The sequence below is a fragment of the Leishmania braziliensis genome, chromosome 26, assembly GCF_000002845.2.
Source record: "Leishmania braziliensis MHOM/BR/75/M2904 complete genome, chromosome 26".
NCBI classification, from domain to species: domain Eukaryota; phylum Euglenozoa; class Kinetoplastea; order Trypanosomatida; family Trypanosomatidae; genus Leishmania; species Leishmania braziliensis.
Window position 1 is genome coordinate 108,790 of NC_009318.2, and position 16,221 is coordinate 125,010.

At 59.2% G+C, this 16,221-nt stretch overlaps 6 protein-coding genes across 6 annotated transcripts; all 6 read right to left on the minus strand.

The window, feature by feature from the left end:
* Positions 1–268: 268 nt before the first annotated feature.
* Positions 269–1,231, minus strand: LBRM_26_0460 (conserved hypothetical protein; the record flags this gene model as incomplete). The annotated part of the gene is made up of 1 exon (XM_001562228.1): positions 269–1,231. The coding sequence occupies one exon, from the start codon at positions 1,229–1,231 to the stop codon at positions 269–271; it is 963 nt and encodes a 320-aa protein (XP_001562278.1).
* An 858-nt stretch (positions 1,232–2,089) lies between these two features.
* On the minus strand, positions 2,090–3,442 carry LBRM_26_0470 (conserved hypothetical protein; the record flags this gene model as incomplete). The annotated part of the gene is made up of 1 exon (XM_001562229.2): positions 2,090–3,442. The coding sequence occupies one exon, from the start codon at positions 3,440–3,442 to the stop codon at positions 2,090–2,092; it is 1,353 nt and encodes a 450-aa protein (XP_001562279.2).
* Positions 3,443–5,001: 1,559 nt separating this feature from the next.
* LBRM_26_0480 (putative ATPase subunit 9) lies at positions 5,002–5,322 on the minus strand (the record flags this gene model as incomplete). Its single annotated transcript, XM_001562230.1, has 1 exon — positions 5,002–5,322. One exon carries the CDS (start codon positions 5,320–5,322, stop codon positions 5,002–5,004), a length of 321 nt encoding a protein of 106 aa, XP_001562280.1.
* Positions 5,323–6,444: 1,122 nt separating this feature from the next.
* Positions 6,445–9,135, minus strand: LBRM_26_0490 (conserved hypothetical protein; the record flags this gene model as incomplete). The annotated part of the gene is made up of 1 exon (XM_001562231.1): positions 6,445–9,135. The coding sequence occupies one exon, from the start codon at positions 9,133–9,135 to the stop codon at positions 6,445–6,447; it is 2,691 nt and encodes an 896-aa protein (XP_001562281.1).
* A 1,870-nt stretch (positions 9,136–11,005) lies between these two features.
* Positions 11,006–12,010, minus strand: LBRM_26_0500 (conserved hypothetical protein; the record flags this gene model as incomplete). Its single annotated transcript, XM_001562232.1, has 1 exon — positions 11,006–12,010. One exon carries the CDS (start codon positions 12,008–12,010, stop codon positions 11,006–11,008), a length of 1,005 nt encoding a protein of 334 aa, XP_001562282.1.
* A 1,667-nt stretch (positions 12,011–13,677) lies between these two features.
* LBRM_26_0510 (DNA polymerase sigma-like protein) lies at positions 13,678–15,237 on the minus strand (the record flags this gene model as incomplete). Its single annotated transcript, XM_001562233.1, has 1 exon — positions 13,678–15,237. The coding sequence occupies one exon, from the start codon at positions 15,235–15,237 to the stop codon at positions 13,678–13,680; it is 1,560 nt and encodes a 519-aa protein (XP_001562283.1).
* Positions 15,238–16,221: the final 984 nt, after the last annotated feature.

Below are 16,221 nucleotides of genomic sequence, written 5' to 3' on the forward strand. Positions count from 1 at the left end.
CGAGGGGGGCCTGCGCACAACAAGAGAAGCGGACGCCAGCACCGCGGGGGGAAGGGAGTACGAAGGCGCGAGCGACATGGCAATGCCCCTCTTTGTCTGCCAGCCACCCTCCCTCCGTGTCACTGCTGCCCGTGGCGACGCCGCAGCTGCGGCATTGTCGTTCTGATCACACGCAGAGAACACAAGAGAAAAAGGTCCCCGCTTACTGCCGTCATGACGTATCTGTGGGACCTACTGACTGGACAGCTATCACCGACATCATCGCCCTCTACTCTGCCTCCGCTAGGCGCTGCACGTTACCCCAAATCTCCTGTATTTGCTGCCATGCCTCCATGGGGTGCGACAGGTCAATGACGTAATGCTCCACCACCGTGTCGGCGGCAGCATCCTGCGCCGTGACAGCAGCAGCAGCCATCGTACGCAGGCGCTCCTCGTCGTGGGCCACCTTGTCGCGCATCCCCTGTTGAAGATCGCGCAGAGAGTAATACCCGCACAGGTACATGGTGGTGATCACTGTTGCAGAGAACCCCAAGAGTGCATACGCGGTTCCCCAGAAGAGGGCGCGGCAGGCAAGGAGATGCCGCTGAAGTAGCAGGCGTTGCTGCGACGCGGCAGTGGGTGTTACTTCAGCCGCAACAGCAGACTCGTCCTTAGGAGGCCCGAAAAGGAAGTTCTCCAGCGGGCCTGTTGTCTTCTGGAGCAGTGACGATGATGTCGAGGAGGCCGTGATGGCAGCCGCACGCTCGCTGCTCCCCTCACTCAGTCCAGAAACCTCGTTTGCCGACAGCACTGATTTCGGTGCGAGGAACATCTGCTCCAGCTCTCGCGCGTCAGGCAGCTGCGCATGTAGCTCCTGCAGCGTCGGAATCATCTGCCCCACCTCTCTCGCACTCGGCACGTTTTTTTCATTCACCTGCGTAGGGCTCAGCTTGAATCGTGTGCCGCTGCGGAACCCCTTCACCATCTGCGCAGGAGGGAGATGAGGGGGTGGCGGCGCAGCCGGGCCTGCCACGCTATCCTCGCGACACGAAGATGTCGCTGCCGCGTCACCCTCTGTTGCGGCCACGGCCATTGAAGACAACGCGGACGGCGAAGGGGGAGGCATCGCGGAAAACGTGCGCTGTGGCTCCCTCATGGCAACACTGACACGGCGCCCATGCGTCCCTAGCGTGAGTGTCACAGGGCGACTCACCGCTGCGACAGTCAGCGGGTACAGCGCCAAAGTCTGCATTTCAACCGGTGGCTTGACGAACGGGTGGGCGGTCCTCTGCAGAGAGGAAGGCGCGAGGGGGGCGGCAGTGTGATGGTGACGCGAAAGACGTATGAAGGGAGACGAGAACAACAGACAGACTGTGAGTGAGGTGGTAAGACAAGACATCACGGCTACAAAAGTGAGGCTGTGCATCACCGCTGCGATAGAAGGATGGAGAAGCAGAAGGGGCGCAAGGCAGAGGCCTGCGTGTGCGGTTCGGGGCTGATGAGAGGAAAAAGAGGGTCGAAGGGAGGAGGCAAGAGACATGCTCGCTTCGCCGCCATCCCGTAAGATGCACTCTAAAAGAAGGGGAGAACAACCGCAACAGGTCCCTCCCGCCGCGTTCGCTTTGATCACTTCATCGTGCATCATGCCGCATCCTCTCTCTCTCTCTTACCATAACGAACTCCTCCATTGGCTTAGCTCAGAGTAAAACTAGGCAAGATGGAGATGCAAGTGCACGCTGGCACGTGTCAGTTGTGAAACACACAGACGTACAGGCGCATGCACACAAAAAGAAAGGGAGTGACGAGATCGCCAGTGCATGACGATGACAGGGAAAAGGTGAAAAGATACACACATACTATGAGGTGAGTCCACACACACACACACGCTGGCTGAGAAGCGAGTACCGAGAGGAACGAAGACAGCAAATGGTCTTAAGATCACACGCCGCCTACTCAGGGCCCACGATGAAGAACCACACATGAGCATTGGGGGGGGGGGGGGGGGGGCAACATCGATGTCCTCGCACATCGGGCACATCGCAGAGCGAGCCACGCTTTGAAAGCTTGAAGCTCCTTCTGTCCATCTAAATCGGGAGTCTGTGTCACCTGCCTATCCACGAAGCAAACACTTCGCGTAAGCTCTACCACCTTCCGGTGAGAAATGCAGGCAGTCGTCAAACACGCGCGACACCATTTTGGTGTCAAACGTGCCGTTGATCGCGGTGCCGCCCAGCGTGGAGAGCACTTCGTAGTAACAGTTGTAGGTCGACGAGGTGGAAGTGAAGGAGCTGTACTTCCTCAACGATGCTCGGAAGAGATTATAATCACCTGAAATTAAATCAGGCTCAATTCGACTGTAGATCTCGCAGGTCTGTCCGCACGGTCGCAGCGGCATGGACAGGGCGGTCGCGTTGACAGCGTTGCAGAACTCTGCAGCAAACGAGAAGCTGTTATTGGGGGCCGGCACTCTCCCCGCCGTTGCATTGGTGGCCGCAATGAAGGGCTCTTCACGTCGGTCGTTCGGCGCCCCCGCTGTGAACGCCAACGCAGGCAGCCGTGACACGTATTGGAAGTAGTACACCTCGTTCACATACCTCAGAGACTGCCTACATGTCATCAAGTAGCGCGTGACGGCGCCTCGTGCATACTCATGCCCCATTGAGAGCTCCGTGCCAGCATTCCAAGGAGTCTGCCACACCCAGCGCACGCTCGCCAGCGGATGGGCAATGGTACACACCACGACCACCAGCGCATCACATTTCTTTGACGAAGACGACGCTGTACTGGCGGCGCGCTCATCGCTCAACTCCACCAACTTGCCAAACAAGTTTGGAAAGTAGCGAGGCAGCTGTGACGCATCATCCAGCTTGCTCACCGGGAGTGCCGCATTAACCGCCTCCGACCAGGTGGTGTAGCGGAAGTTGTCCGTTCCATCAACCGTAGGCAGTGGCACAGCGTCGTTCACCACCATGTAGCGGGTATGGTTTCGAGAAATATCCAAGATCGCTTGCAATGCTTCTTTCTCCCTGAATAGCTCTACAAGCCCCCTTCGCGCATCGTCTTCTGACTTGCCTGGTATGAAGCGGCGCGCGATAAGGGTTTGTCGCACCGCACGCTGAAATTCGCCGGCATCCACCTGCCTACGCAACTCATCAGCCATATAGTCGCTAATACGCTTACCTCTCTCCGACACGACAGATGGGCCTACCTCGACAAGCGCTATCAGCACAACGGCGTCTCCCTTGCCTACACACGAACTCTCCCTTGAGATGCGGGTCGGCGTACTAACATATGATCGACACGGTTCACTTGAGCACCTGTACGCAAGCTTGCCGATGCACATGGAACTCCACCCGTTGTTCTGGCACTGCAGCCGATCAGCGCAGAGGCACAGGGCGAAGACTGCCAACATCAGCAGCAGCACCACACAATTCGTGAGGTAAGGCGCTTCGTTCACTGCCATGTTGACTGCTTGACCAGGTTCAAGTTCAATCGCCCCGCAGCCTCGGAATCCACCTTCTACCCCGTTCCACAGATACGCACAGAAAGAGGGGAATGAGCGTGTCACGTCTGTCCGAAAGAAAGAGTGTGTACGGGTGCGACAGTAATTGACCACCTACGTGAGGCTGAAGCGACACCCCTGTGGGAGTAGCGATGTTAGTGACCTAAAACTCAATGTTCGGTCGGCGTCCGTGTTCTTCCCTGATAAGCAACCAGCTGATTACCAAGAGAGAGCGAGAGGACGGAGGTGGAAGGCTGCACCTTCCACAAAAGAGTGATGATGCAAAATCAGCCGTAGCGTCACCTCCTCAGCAGATGGGGGGAGGGGGAGGGGGAGGGGGTAGGCAAGGAGGAGGAGGGAGAGTGCCCCATCGCCATGGATGGTCTGTGCAGGAGAAAAATGCTACGGCGAATGGGGTCAACGAAAGAGGGGAAGTGACCAGAGACAGAGAGCAAAGACATACGGGCAAAGCGAAGCGGAAATCGTCTCGACGATACCGTCCTCTGCTGGGCTGCGTGCACTCAGCCTGCGGATTCATCCGTGCGTCCGGGGAAAAGTGTGGGTCCCGCTTGTGCTGGGCGGAGTCGAAATTTGTCCGTCCTCCTCGATCCTCTGTTTCTTGTCGCGCGTTAGACTTTGCTGTTCTCGTTGTTGTTCGGCAGGCAGTTCTCGCTTGGCCGCGTCGTTAGCTTGGTTGCGTTTCCCGAGCGCGCGGGGGGAGAGGCGAGCACCGGCCACAGTGGCACCCGTCCCTCCCTTCTTGACTATCGCATTTCGCTCTCTTTTCCCCTGCACCGCACAGGCGCACACAGGTTTGTGTGCGCCTGTGTCCACCTTGCAGCTTTCCAAGAGGGAGGTGAAAGAAGGGCACGGCCCGTCAGGTCGCGAGGGTGACAGGGGGAGAGAGGAGAGAAAACAGCAACAAGGACGATCCACTAAAGTCACTACAGCACCACACACGTGTCGCTTTCCATTTCGCGCCTGTGTGGCTATGGCGCTCGCTTTACTTTCATTTGCTTCACTGTCGTTGGGATCATTTTCGGGATCCGTTAGTGACGGTCTCCTAACATCAACATCGCTGTGGTCGCGGCATCTCGCCCCCCCCCCTTCTGCCGGCCACGCCCGCACCAAAAGAGTCGCCTCTGGGTGTGTTTGGGTGTGGGGAGGGGGGGAGGCAGAAGAACGCGCTGTGTCGAGGGAGCTGAACACACCGCACCGTCAACTGTTTCTTCCCTCCTTCGTCTTGCTCCTGGCTGTTTGTCTTGCATGAGTGTGGCATGCACCATTGCGGCACGACCAAGGGCCTCGCTAATACAACGTGTACCTCAGCGCCCACCACGATCCACGTGACTGCGAGCACCCCTCACACCCCCATGTGCTCCCCCCCCCCCCCCACACACACACACGAGACACTTCGGACCCTCTAAAGAGCTGTGGGAAGATGATGAGAATGGGGTACACGGCAGACAACTGAACTTATACCGTCATCAGGACACACACACTCACACATGTCCGCTACTCTACGAGAAGAGCATGAGAAAGGCGAGCATCAGCGCGAACAGGCCAATGGCCTCCGTCAGGGCGAAACCGAGAATGGCGTAGTTGAAGAGCATTTTGGTCAAGTTGGGCTGGCGAGCGCAGGACATCAGCAGGGAGCCAAAGATGGTACCAATACCCATGCCGACACCAGCGAGAGCAATGGCGGCGAGACCGGTGCCAACGTAGTGCAGCCCCTGGACGGAAATAGCGACAGTGGAAGCCTGGCGGGGTGCCACCACGAGCGCGCTGGACGCGGAGACCGCGTGGCGGGTGACGGGCTGAGAAATGACACGGCGCATCATCTTTACAGTGAGTAGGATGAGGCCGTTGTGCGAGAGGGAATGAGGAGGGGAAAGCGTGGGACGGGTGGGGTGGGGGGGGGGGGGGGGGGCGAAGGAAAACGACTCCAAAGCGTACTGTGGGTGACTGGGACACGAACACAAACAAAGAGAGGGGACTGACCGAGACGTCAAGGAGAACGGCAACGTGGAGGAGTAGGCTCAGCTTACGAAGTACGAGTTATGGCGATGGGTAGCACACGTGGTGTCATAGGACACATCGTAAGGGGGCGGGTTTACAGAGGAGGGAGCGGAGAGAATAAATAGGCAAGCATGCGAGAGGGTGTGAAAGCAAGAGAGAAGCACGAAGGCGTCGGGAGTGCGCCATCCAAGGCGAGAAGTCATAAGGCGGTTACGCAAATGCAGCGAGAAAGGAGGAGGAGCATAGGAAAAAGAGCGAGCACACGCCCATGCACCGTTGCGCCTGTGTGCAGCAGTCGTAGCATGAGTAGTATTAGCCATGAGCACCAGAGCGAGGCGAGGGCTGTGCTGCGTGTCATCCCTCAGCCCACCACAACTCGCTGTGGGCAGCCAGCCAAGGGTATCTGAGCACCAGCAGCCCACAACGCCAACTCTGGTCCTACCTGTACGAGTGGGCAGGTCTATGTGTGCGCGTCTGGCGCCCCTTACCCCTTTACCCCACTGTTTTTGGTTTGATGCGCATTAACTCAGTTTTCCCTCGGACACCGAGAGAAGAGGCGACGGCCTCAACACCAAATTTAAAAGGTGAGCAGTGGGCGGCCATGGCAGAGCGCGAGAACGACGTCTGCCCTGCTCGGCGGCAGTACCGTCGTCGCCCTCCCTCGTTAGGGAAAGAAGAGTGCCACATTAAAAGCCTGCATGCCACCACGTGCTCCACCAAATTACACCCGCTGCCCCCACCAACGCTGTAAATGCCGCTAAGAGACCAATGAAGTTGGTTTGACCGCACACAGGAGAGGACCGAGTCCACGTTGCGGAGAAAGGGAAGGAAGGGGAGAGGGGCGAACGGAGGAGCTCAAAAGCGAAGAGAGGAAGAAATCCGTCATCTGAGCCCGGGAGCGTTGGCAGGTACCCCCCCCCCACCACCACCACCACCAAATCGGCTCAAGGGAGAAGGGCAGCGAAGGTGGTCATGGCACGTGCCACGTGGGGAGACGTCTCTGGAACATCCTCGTCACCCAACAGCTCGAGTAGCATCTCGGGTGCAGCGCGATCCTCCGCGTTCTCGTCATCAGCACCTGTCGCAGACGCTGCAGCGCCGCTCGTTGCAGCAACACCCTCTATGGCCCGCTGCACCATCGCCTTATCCTCCTCTGAGAGGGGGACAGTGGAAGTCCGACACAGCATGTCTAGCAGACGTGCCAGAGAACAACTTGCCAAGGTACTCGGTGACACATCAAGCAGCAGCACCACCTGCTCCAGCAGCTGCGAGTAGGAGGCGCTTGGGCCACATGATTGCACGGCTGCGTGTATGTGAGCCGCAAGCTCCTGCTGTTCCTCGCCACCGTTGGCAGACGCAAAACTTAGAGCAAGAGCGATGGCCAGCGGAAGCGTGTGCTGCTCAGACTGCACGTCACTGGAGCGGACTAGCGCCTGCGCCGCGTGCTGGCAAAGTACTGCACGAAGCGGACCTGCACTCGTGCGCACCACGGCAAAGGTAGTCGCCGCAACGGCACTGCAGAGCTCTGCCGAGAGGCTCTCGCGCAGCGTTGTCGCCCAGGACTCCAGGCGCGCTGGCGACACCACATCCTCCGGCCCCTCTTGTCGCAGGAGGAGGAGGGTGTACACCACACGGAAGACGAGCGGCAGCATCGCGAAGTCCCTTGCCGTGTGCTGCAGCGCCATCTGCAGCGCCTCAGCTGCGGTGGGAATAAAAAAGGTTCGGGAGGATTGGGCCATTACCCGCAGCAGCTCCCATGCGTTGTCCTCCACCCACGCCGTCGCCGCGCCCCCCGGCGACGTGCACGGTACAATGACGCAAGGCAGCAGTGACCAGATAACAGCGTCCGATTCGCCATGGCGGAGGCTGCTGCCAAGGCACTCCAGCAACATGCTCAACGAGCTCACCAAGTCCTCGCCGTCTTCTTCATCGCCGGCGCCGCCAGCGTCCACGACGAGCCCGGCGGCGGCCTGCACGTCCGCCTTGGTAGACTGCACCTCGTAGGACTTGATGATGGCGAGTACAGGGGGAAGGAAGAGCCGCACAAGAGCATCACCTTGGGTCTGAACAGCCCCCTTCTCGATAAGAACATGCACCAGTCCGGCGAGGCTCTTGATGGTGGTCGGGCTCTGGGCACGAGAGAGCAGCTCCTGAACTGTGTGTAGCAATGTGTCAACCAGGGTCGCCGGCAGATCAGATAATGTGAATCGATTGTCCGAGACGAAGTTCTCCGTGGACTTGAGTGCGACCAGGAGCAGGACAATGTTCTGAGTAGCAGCGGCGTGGTGCAGCACCCCCTCCAGTGCGGAGAGAACAGCACACCGGTCCTCTGTGCGGGTGACCGACTCGCACCACATGCCAACCAGCCACACCATACGCCGGGCAACAAACGGAGACGTCAGCGCCAGAGTGGTGGGGTCAAGCAAGGGCAACACCTTTCCACGGAGAAAGTGGAGGTACGAGGAGGCATCCTCGGAGGCCATGGTGTAATAGCCGATGCCGATCGCGTGCAGAGCCGCCGTAACGGGACCCACGTTACCCTCCTGGAGAAGCTGGTTCACTACCGCCCAGGCCGTCGCGAGACTCGCGCTGGCACACACTGTCGAACCTGTGAGGGCAAGAAAAAGCTGCTCCGCGCAACTCATCACGGAGGCCTCATCGTCCATGTCCACATCCAGCTGCGCCGCTACCTCCTCCGGGTGCCGCGACCACTCCGACAGTGCCTCCGGTGTTGTTGTATCCGCCAGGTACGTCCCAACTAGGTGCTGCAAGAGAAGGGCAAAGTATGCAGAAGTGACGTAGCGTTGTAGGCAGTGTGCAATGAACGCATCACCGTCCTCAGCGCTCACCAGTAGCGTGAAGAAACGCAGCGCTCGACACACCGCCTTCTCCGACACCACATTGCCAACAGAGCTGCTTATCACGGCTGACAGCAATCGGAGGACGGTGTGCTCAGGCGAGTCAGACAAAGACGATGGGGACGACGCGCATCCTGTCACCGCCCCATCATCGACCACAAAGAACGGAATGCCGAGCTCATGGAGGCGGCTCGGAAAAAACACGACCGTTGCCTCGTGCGTCTTGAGCGCGTACTCAAGCAGCCGCTGCCGCCTTCCGGCGTTCGGCGATTCCGGCGCGTCCTGCCCCAGACCCGCCGCAAGCCGCCACGTCGACGCTAATAAGAAATGGCAAAACGCCGGATCGAAGACACCGCGACCGAACACGCGCAGACTGCACTTGAAGAGGTACAGGGACAGGTCGTATTGCTCCAGCATGCTTGTCTCACTCGGCAGGAGTGCGAAGATACCCGAAAGTGGTGCCACACAGGCACGGCAGACGTCTTCAAAGACACTGCCAACGCGGCAGCCTTGCATTTCTTTGAGAAAGACGTGTAGGTAGAGTAGTACATACGTGACGCGCGCGTGCGCCTGCGCCGCGGAGGCCCTCTGTAACTCCGACACGTAGGACGTGACCACGTGCTGGATGGCGGGCGGCAATGCACCGAGCTGGGTCTTGCGGGAACCACGCTTCGCCATCAGAGCAACTATACGACTCACCTTCCGTGCCAGTAGAACAGACGGGTGGGCGTCGACGAGGAGGAGACGGACGTACACTCCGAGGAAGCGCTCCTGCATCTCCTTGGGCACCGCACTGTGCCACGACTCGTCCAGAAACGTGAGAACAGTCGTGCAAAGGAAGAAGCGCAGCTCCGGCTGGAGCTGTTGAGACGCGATACCGTCGAAGGTGTGCTGAAGAAACACCTCTGGCTCCCGCTCCTGCAAGTCGCGCAGTTGCGCTGCCGCCTGCTTGCGAGCGGCGTTGTCCGTCGAGCTCCGCAGTACCTCAAAAATGGCGTCCATCGTTGACAGTACCATCCCCACTTCGCTTGTGTGGCTGATGCCTCACTGATGAATAAGGGAGTGAAAAAAAACAAACAAACATGCAGGCAAGACGCAGGATACGAGAAAGCCGTGATGAGGTGAAGCAGGCGGTGTGAGAGTTTCGTGAAGGAAGTGCGACCCGGCGCCGTGCACAGAGATGAGAGCAATAAAGGCGCCACAGCGGAGTAAAAGGAATTACCCGGGGTTGGAGGAGGACGAAGGTGAAGCCACAAGAGGAAGTCCCAGAAAGGAAAAGCCGAGTAGAGCAGAAGTACAAGAGTCATCAGTAATGATCCAAGGAGAACACGAGGCTGCTGCCGAAGTCGGTATGGCCGTGCAGGAGAGAAGGGGAGAGGATCAAGAAGCACTGGTGTCTCTTGTCACAAGCTCACCCCCATGTCCACCTGCGCCACCGCCAGCTGATTCCCCTCTCTCTCCCACTGCTGCTGTTCGCGCCATTTCCGAAAGCCGCAGCGTGTCTGCACATTTTGCTGCAATGCCACAGACGCACAGCGCACATGTTCTCTCCTTCGCGCTATCCGTGTCAGGATGGATGAACGCAGTCACGCGACATTATGGAGCTTCGCAACGCACCCCCAACATCTGCAGGCACGCACACACATATAAAGGATCGACGTGCTGCAAGCGTCGGAACGTGCAGCCGAATCAGCGGCAGCAGCCACCGCGCACACGTGTCTTTCCATTTCTTTGTGCCGCTCTGCTTGCGTCACCACGTGAAGGATCAGAGGGAAACATGGGGTGCAGCCGGGTAGCTGCTCGACGCGCGGATGCCATTTGTTTGATCAGCACGTCCATTTCTCTGCCGCACAGCAGAGGCCAAACGCCACTCTGCCGCCGCCCCCTCCTCGGCCTGCCACAGGCCCATCGCGTGGCGCCAAGCAGCCGTCGACACACCTTGCAGCAATGCTGCCCACTACAGTCGCCGAACCACAGCCCCGGCCTCCAGCCCTGCCCGCCCAACACCCTCGCAGGTCGTCTCACAGCCGCTCCCATTGTGCCGGCCGCCACCTGGCACATCCCTCGGTGCGACGCTCAGGCTCCCCACACCCGTCGGCAGCGAGGGCCAGGTGAGGAATACGTTCGAGTCACGCTGGCACTCCGCCCATCATGTGGGTGGCACAGACGGGTTCACTGTCGCAGGTCGCTCCGACGCAGCGCCAGCCAGGACCTGGCCGCCGACATCCGCAGCGAGACATCGCACTGGCCTCGCTACGTCGTAGGTGCTTGGCCCAGTCGCCATTAGGAGGGGGCTCGGCACTGGCAGGGAGAGAGGGTGAGCTGCTTGGCATTTCCGCGCACAGAGCGGAGTGGGGGTGGTGGGCCCTGAGATGCCACGCACCGAGGTGCCCTCCCCACCACGTCATGAGGGTACGCGAAAGAGAGAAACGAAAGGGAATAAAGGTGCGGCAGTTGCCTCGCTGAGATCACTCAAGCGGAACACAGGGAGAGCAAGCATCCAGCAATGGGGTCCGGGTAGAGGGGCGCAGGTGCAGCCGTGCCGCGCACCGCAAGGTGGTGCTAGCGTCGGCCACAGGGTCCCTCCCTATCCCCCTCTGTATCACCCCTCACCAAGCAGCAGGGGGGATGGCATCAAAAGTCACAGTCAGAATAAGTTGCCCATAGCGTTGTCCACCTCTTGCGTGAGGCGCAGCATCATCTCCTGGTGTTGCACGTCAAGCGGCACGTAACCGACGAGCCCGTAGCCTTCGACCACGTCCATCAAAAGACGGGTGTAGCGGTACACGCGGCCAAGATGCTTTGCGAGGTCAAGGTGTGCCAGCTGCGCATCCTCAGTGCGCTCTTCCGGCGTCAGCTGAGGCACCGGCTGCGCCGCGGTCACAAAATGCTGCGCCATACGCTGTTCATGCCGGCGACGCTGCAGCTGCCGCCGCCAAAGCCGATCCATGTTCTCGGATAGCATGGCAGACACGTTAAGGTAGGCCGCGCCATCATCACCGGTGTCCTCCAGCACCTCGGCCGGCACCGTGTCCCACTTGCTCAGCACGTTTACATGGGGCAGCTCATGGTCGATCATCGTCGTCAGCGACAGCACGCACGAGGAGACGTACGTCGGCAGGTCGCGCGTTGCCATGCCAGCGTCAACAAGGTGCACCGTACACAAGCTACACTGCAATCGCTTCGCCAGAGCACGAGTGAGGGTTGGCATCACTTGCGCGTCGATATAGAACTCCACCTGCCCGGGGCAGTCGATTAGCAGGTACGGTGCGCGCAGCGTCATGCCACCAGAGGCGGCACCAGCGCCCCTCGCTATGGCGTTCATCTCAGTTGCCAATACCTCCTGGATGCGACGCTCAACTGCTTCCTCCACCTTAGTGATGACCCAGTCCACGTTCGCCTGCATCACTGCAGCGCAGAACAAGTACGTGCCGTTGGGGCCCAGACCCTCCTCCTCCATGACGGTGGCGTGGTCGACAAGTTCGCGGATGTCAACGTCGCACGGGTAGGGAAAGATGTCCTCGTTAGCGGGGTCAAGGTTTAACACGACAACCGGTCGCGTTGGGTCGTACACGCTCAGGAACTGCCGTTTACCTTCGCAGTACGTCGTCTTGCCACTCCCCGGTGGGCCACAAATGAGTTCACCGAACATGACCGCGTGTGTTGCGCTTCGTGCTTACTTGTGTGTTCTAGTGTGGCTGTGCCCACCAATAGAGGAGGTGGGAATGGGCAGGAGGGCCCCGCACGACCTCACGTACGAGTCCTGTAGGGTTCAGGCAGGAGAGCCGAGCAAGCAAGACTGCCAAGGAGCGGACCCCACGCATATATGCCCACGCACCGAGGTGCATCAGCGTGCAGAAGCGTCAGTGATGTGTTCCACCATGATGACCACACACACACACAGAAGCGAGGCGAGGGGTGATAGACAGGGGGGAAATACAATGCGCGGGGTGTGTGCGCGGAGGGGGTAACGAGGAAGCGGGGGGGTACAGGAGAAGCGGCTGGTGGAAAAGTGAGACGGCAACAGGAGGCAGCTCATGAGGACGGATACGCGCACTCTTTGAGGCATGGGTGGGGATAGGTGCCTGCGTATGCCTCTGCGTGTCTCGCCATGACGACATCATTCGACTTCGCTGAGGTGCACGAGGAGAGAGAGAGGGGGGGATAATCGTGACGAGAAAGACGTACGCGCCTGCCTCTTAGAGCCTAGCCACTCGCCGGTCTTCCCTTTCACCCTCCCTCGCTTCCCTGTCCGGCACTGCTCTTCAGCTTAGAATTCACTTATCAGTTAGCGCTACACTACGTTGTCTTCCTCTTCGGCCCCCCGCCCCGACCGACCCGCTCCCCACCATCCTCGCTTGCACCTTTCACACACAACAAACGACCTCGCTCACTCGCTCCCCCACTCACACACTCACTCTCAGCCACCACGTCCCCGGTCCACCAGAGACGCGCAGTGCAGCGAGAGCGAGACGAAACAAGCGAATGCGAGTAAGGCGAAAACATCATCGTCACAGCGGGGGGGAGGGGGTAAGAAATGAGCGGCAGGGGCGGCAAAGACACGAGTTTGGATTGCGCATCCATCGGACGAGGTGTTACACGCTAAACAGATGCACCAACTCACGTGCGTATACGTGACAAGCATGTAAGCGTGCGTAATAGAGGTGACGGCTGCACACCACTGATAAACACCTTCGCACATGCCCTTCGCTCTTTACTTGGATGTGGCGTCATCCTACCTTCCTCCGCTCCCCCCCCCTCCTCCTCCCCTTTTTCAGGGCGGGGGCGGTGACATGTCCCCCAGTGTCAGCAACATCAGAAGATAAAACCGAGGTGCGGCAGGAAAACCTCGAACGAGAGGGAGGAAAGGCAGCTGAATACTGAGGGTGAGCCAGGAGACGTAAAAAGAAGGAGAGCCGGCAGTGACAGCAGCGCCGCGACTATGCGACTCAGGCAGGTAGGGAGATACAACAGCAGGGTAAAGAGGGTAGGAGCAGGCAGAGGTGCGCGTGAAGAGAGCAAAACTCGTTTCCGCCCCCTCCCATCTTCCTCTCCCGTTGCCAGGCGCACGGTATCTGCTGAGAGACTTCCCTCATACACCTGCCCCCCCCCCTAATTCACCACCTCAGCAGCCTATCATCACGTCATGGAGACGTACCATGAAGCACACCCATGGAGGGTGTAATGGCACTAACACACACACATACTTACCACCAATATCATTGGCCGATTGGGCCTTCGCTCCTCGCGCAGACAGCTGTGGGTGTCTGCGTGCCGCTTACTCGCCTCGATCCCTCCCAGTCCTCCTCAGTTGCATCATCATAGTACTCCGCCAACGTACATGTTGGTTTCAGCGTCCCACATGTTCTGCTGGAGATGCGGCTCTCTCGCCGCCCGTCGCGACACCTCGCGCCAGCTCGACACATTCAGCGCTGCCTTGGCAAAGTAGTGAAGCAATAGGGACTCCATTTTCGTTGGAGGGGCCTTGGCGTCGAGGAGGCCCAGGAATGCGGCCGAGGCCTGTTGGAAAAGCGGCACGACGCGCGTAGCGAAGAGAGTAGCTGCCTTCGCACAGTTCGTAGCGGGGTGGATGGGATTCACGATGTAGAGATCATCAGCCGGCGGCTTGGTGAAGGTCTTCTGCTGCACGTAGTCGATGCCGAGGTGGCGAAAGTCAAACTCGGTCCCATAATACTTGAGGAACCCGGTTAGAAGAACGCCAATGCTCCGCTGCAGCTCCACCGAGAAGCGGCTGCGCACGCAGTGCTGCAGGTACCAGAGGACGAGCAGTGAGATCGGGAAGGAGCCGAGACCGCCGATGCTTGGGTCGTCGAGGCCGCAGTTGTTCACCAGTGCCTTCACGAGCACGATCAGCGGTCGCGCCATCTCGTTGCCTGGCTTACAGAACAGGTTGCACAGGTAGTTGGAAGACACGCAGCCACCCTTCTCGAAGGACATATCCACCTTCACATCATCGCGGCGGTGCCGACACTTCACTATCGGCACCCTGGCATGACCAATCCAGGTAATGTGAGTGAATTTTTGGCTCCGCCGCATACGGTCTGCCACAGTGCGAAGAGCAACCGAAAGGGACCCTCTGACTTGCCTCTGCGACGCTAAGCCGGTGGCCGCAGAGGCGATGCTAGACATGGCGCAGAGCAGGTCTTCCCTCATGGCACTAGCGATCTGTTCATTGCCGCTGCGCATGAGAACGCAGTCCACGTCACTTGCCGGTATCGTGAGACCGGTGTAGAGACTGCCGTAGATCTCGATATCCATGCCGCTTTGCTGAATTGTGGCGCGGACGTCGTCGATGACGCGTAACTTCGTCTGGCGTTCCTCGGAAGTAGGAGAGAGACAGTAGAGGAGCTCGATCAGCTTTGCGTCCAAAGCGAGGATACATGTGGCGACAGAGGAGGGGGGCAGCAGCGACTTGAAGACCTCAGAGGAGAACCTTGGCAAGGATGCAAGAACGTGGAAAGGATTCGAGGCTACTGCCACGAGCACTGGGCTGGTCTCCGTGCGAGGATGGCGTGCGTCGGGGAGAGAGCTACAGTCGCCATCCTCGTCATCAACTCTACAGTCACTGTCGCGTCTGCGACGCCTACCGTGATGGCTGCGAGCTTGTGAGAGCGGTGTGCTGTGAGTACGGCTTGAGTGTTCCTCCTCACTTTGTTGGTGGTGCGCCAACTGTGAGTGATGCCCACCCGTCACCCTTTCGATGCCGCGACTTGTCGTATGAGGAGAGGGCTTCTTCGTTGTGTTGGCTGACTCCTTCTCAATCTTCTCGTGGTGATGCGTGCGAGCGTGGCGCCCATGCGGAGTTGCCGAGCGTGACCCTCTCGCGGATGCGTGGGGCTTTTTCAGCGCAACCGGCATTTCGCTGAGACGACTGTTGAGAAAAGGAGGAGGCGACACACTTTTGCTGCTCGACGAGCCGGTCGAGGGCGCTGGCACGCCAGGCGACAACCGTGTTGAGTGCCTCTCGAGCGCCGGAGGCGAGGAAGATGCACTCACCGTCCGTGGCTGTGAAAAGCCACTGCGCGGCTGGTGCGTGATGGTGCTCTCTATGGCTCGATCAAGAGATGCGAGCTCTGCTGGAGTCATCCACGTAGGAGAGAAAAAGAAGAGAGCGAAAGAACGGTGAGGCTTTGGTGTGCGTGTGTGTGTGTGGGTGGGTGGGTGGGTGGGTGTGCATCTGCTTACGCGCATCCACGCACACACGGGCACACAGGAAAGAAGAGAGGGAGTGACAGCAGGGGAGGGGGAGAGGTCGGGGGAGAGCTAATGCCCATCGACAACTCGGCCTCGTGCGTTGGGAATACTTCTCCTCGTAGGTGCGACTACATGTGGGCAATGCGCGATGAGGTCAGAATGAGATTCACCTCAGTCAACCTTCCCTCGCAGCTCTCCGCACTCCTCGTCTCCTCGCGCTGGTACCACCACCGCCGCTGCTGTTGAGCCACCCGCAAGCCTACACTAAAGAGTGGGGGCGTGCAGCAGGCAGACGCAGAGAGACAGACAGAGCGGAAGACTTGACACAGGGTGAGTAAGGGTGGAAAAGGAGCTGACAGGGGAGCCGGCTGCGGAGGAGGGAAAGTCAAGCAGCCCAGCTTCATTTGGATGGCGATGTTCGGAAAGAAGAGGGAGTACGTGAATGGGAGGAGTGCCGCATTAAAAATTTCGAAAGAGGAAGCGCACACACGTCCGGTGCGTGAGACACAGAGACAGATACACACACACACACACACGAGAGCACGCGTGCAGGACAGTTCATGTGAAGGACATGTTCAGGTGGCGAGTGGGTAGACGGAGAGAGAGGGGGGAGGGGCAGGAGCAGAAGTAGGAAAAGAACACGCACAA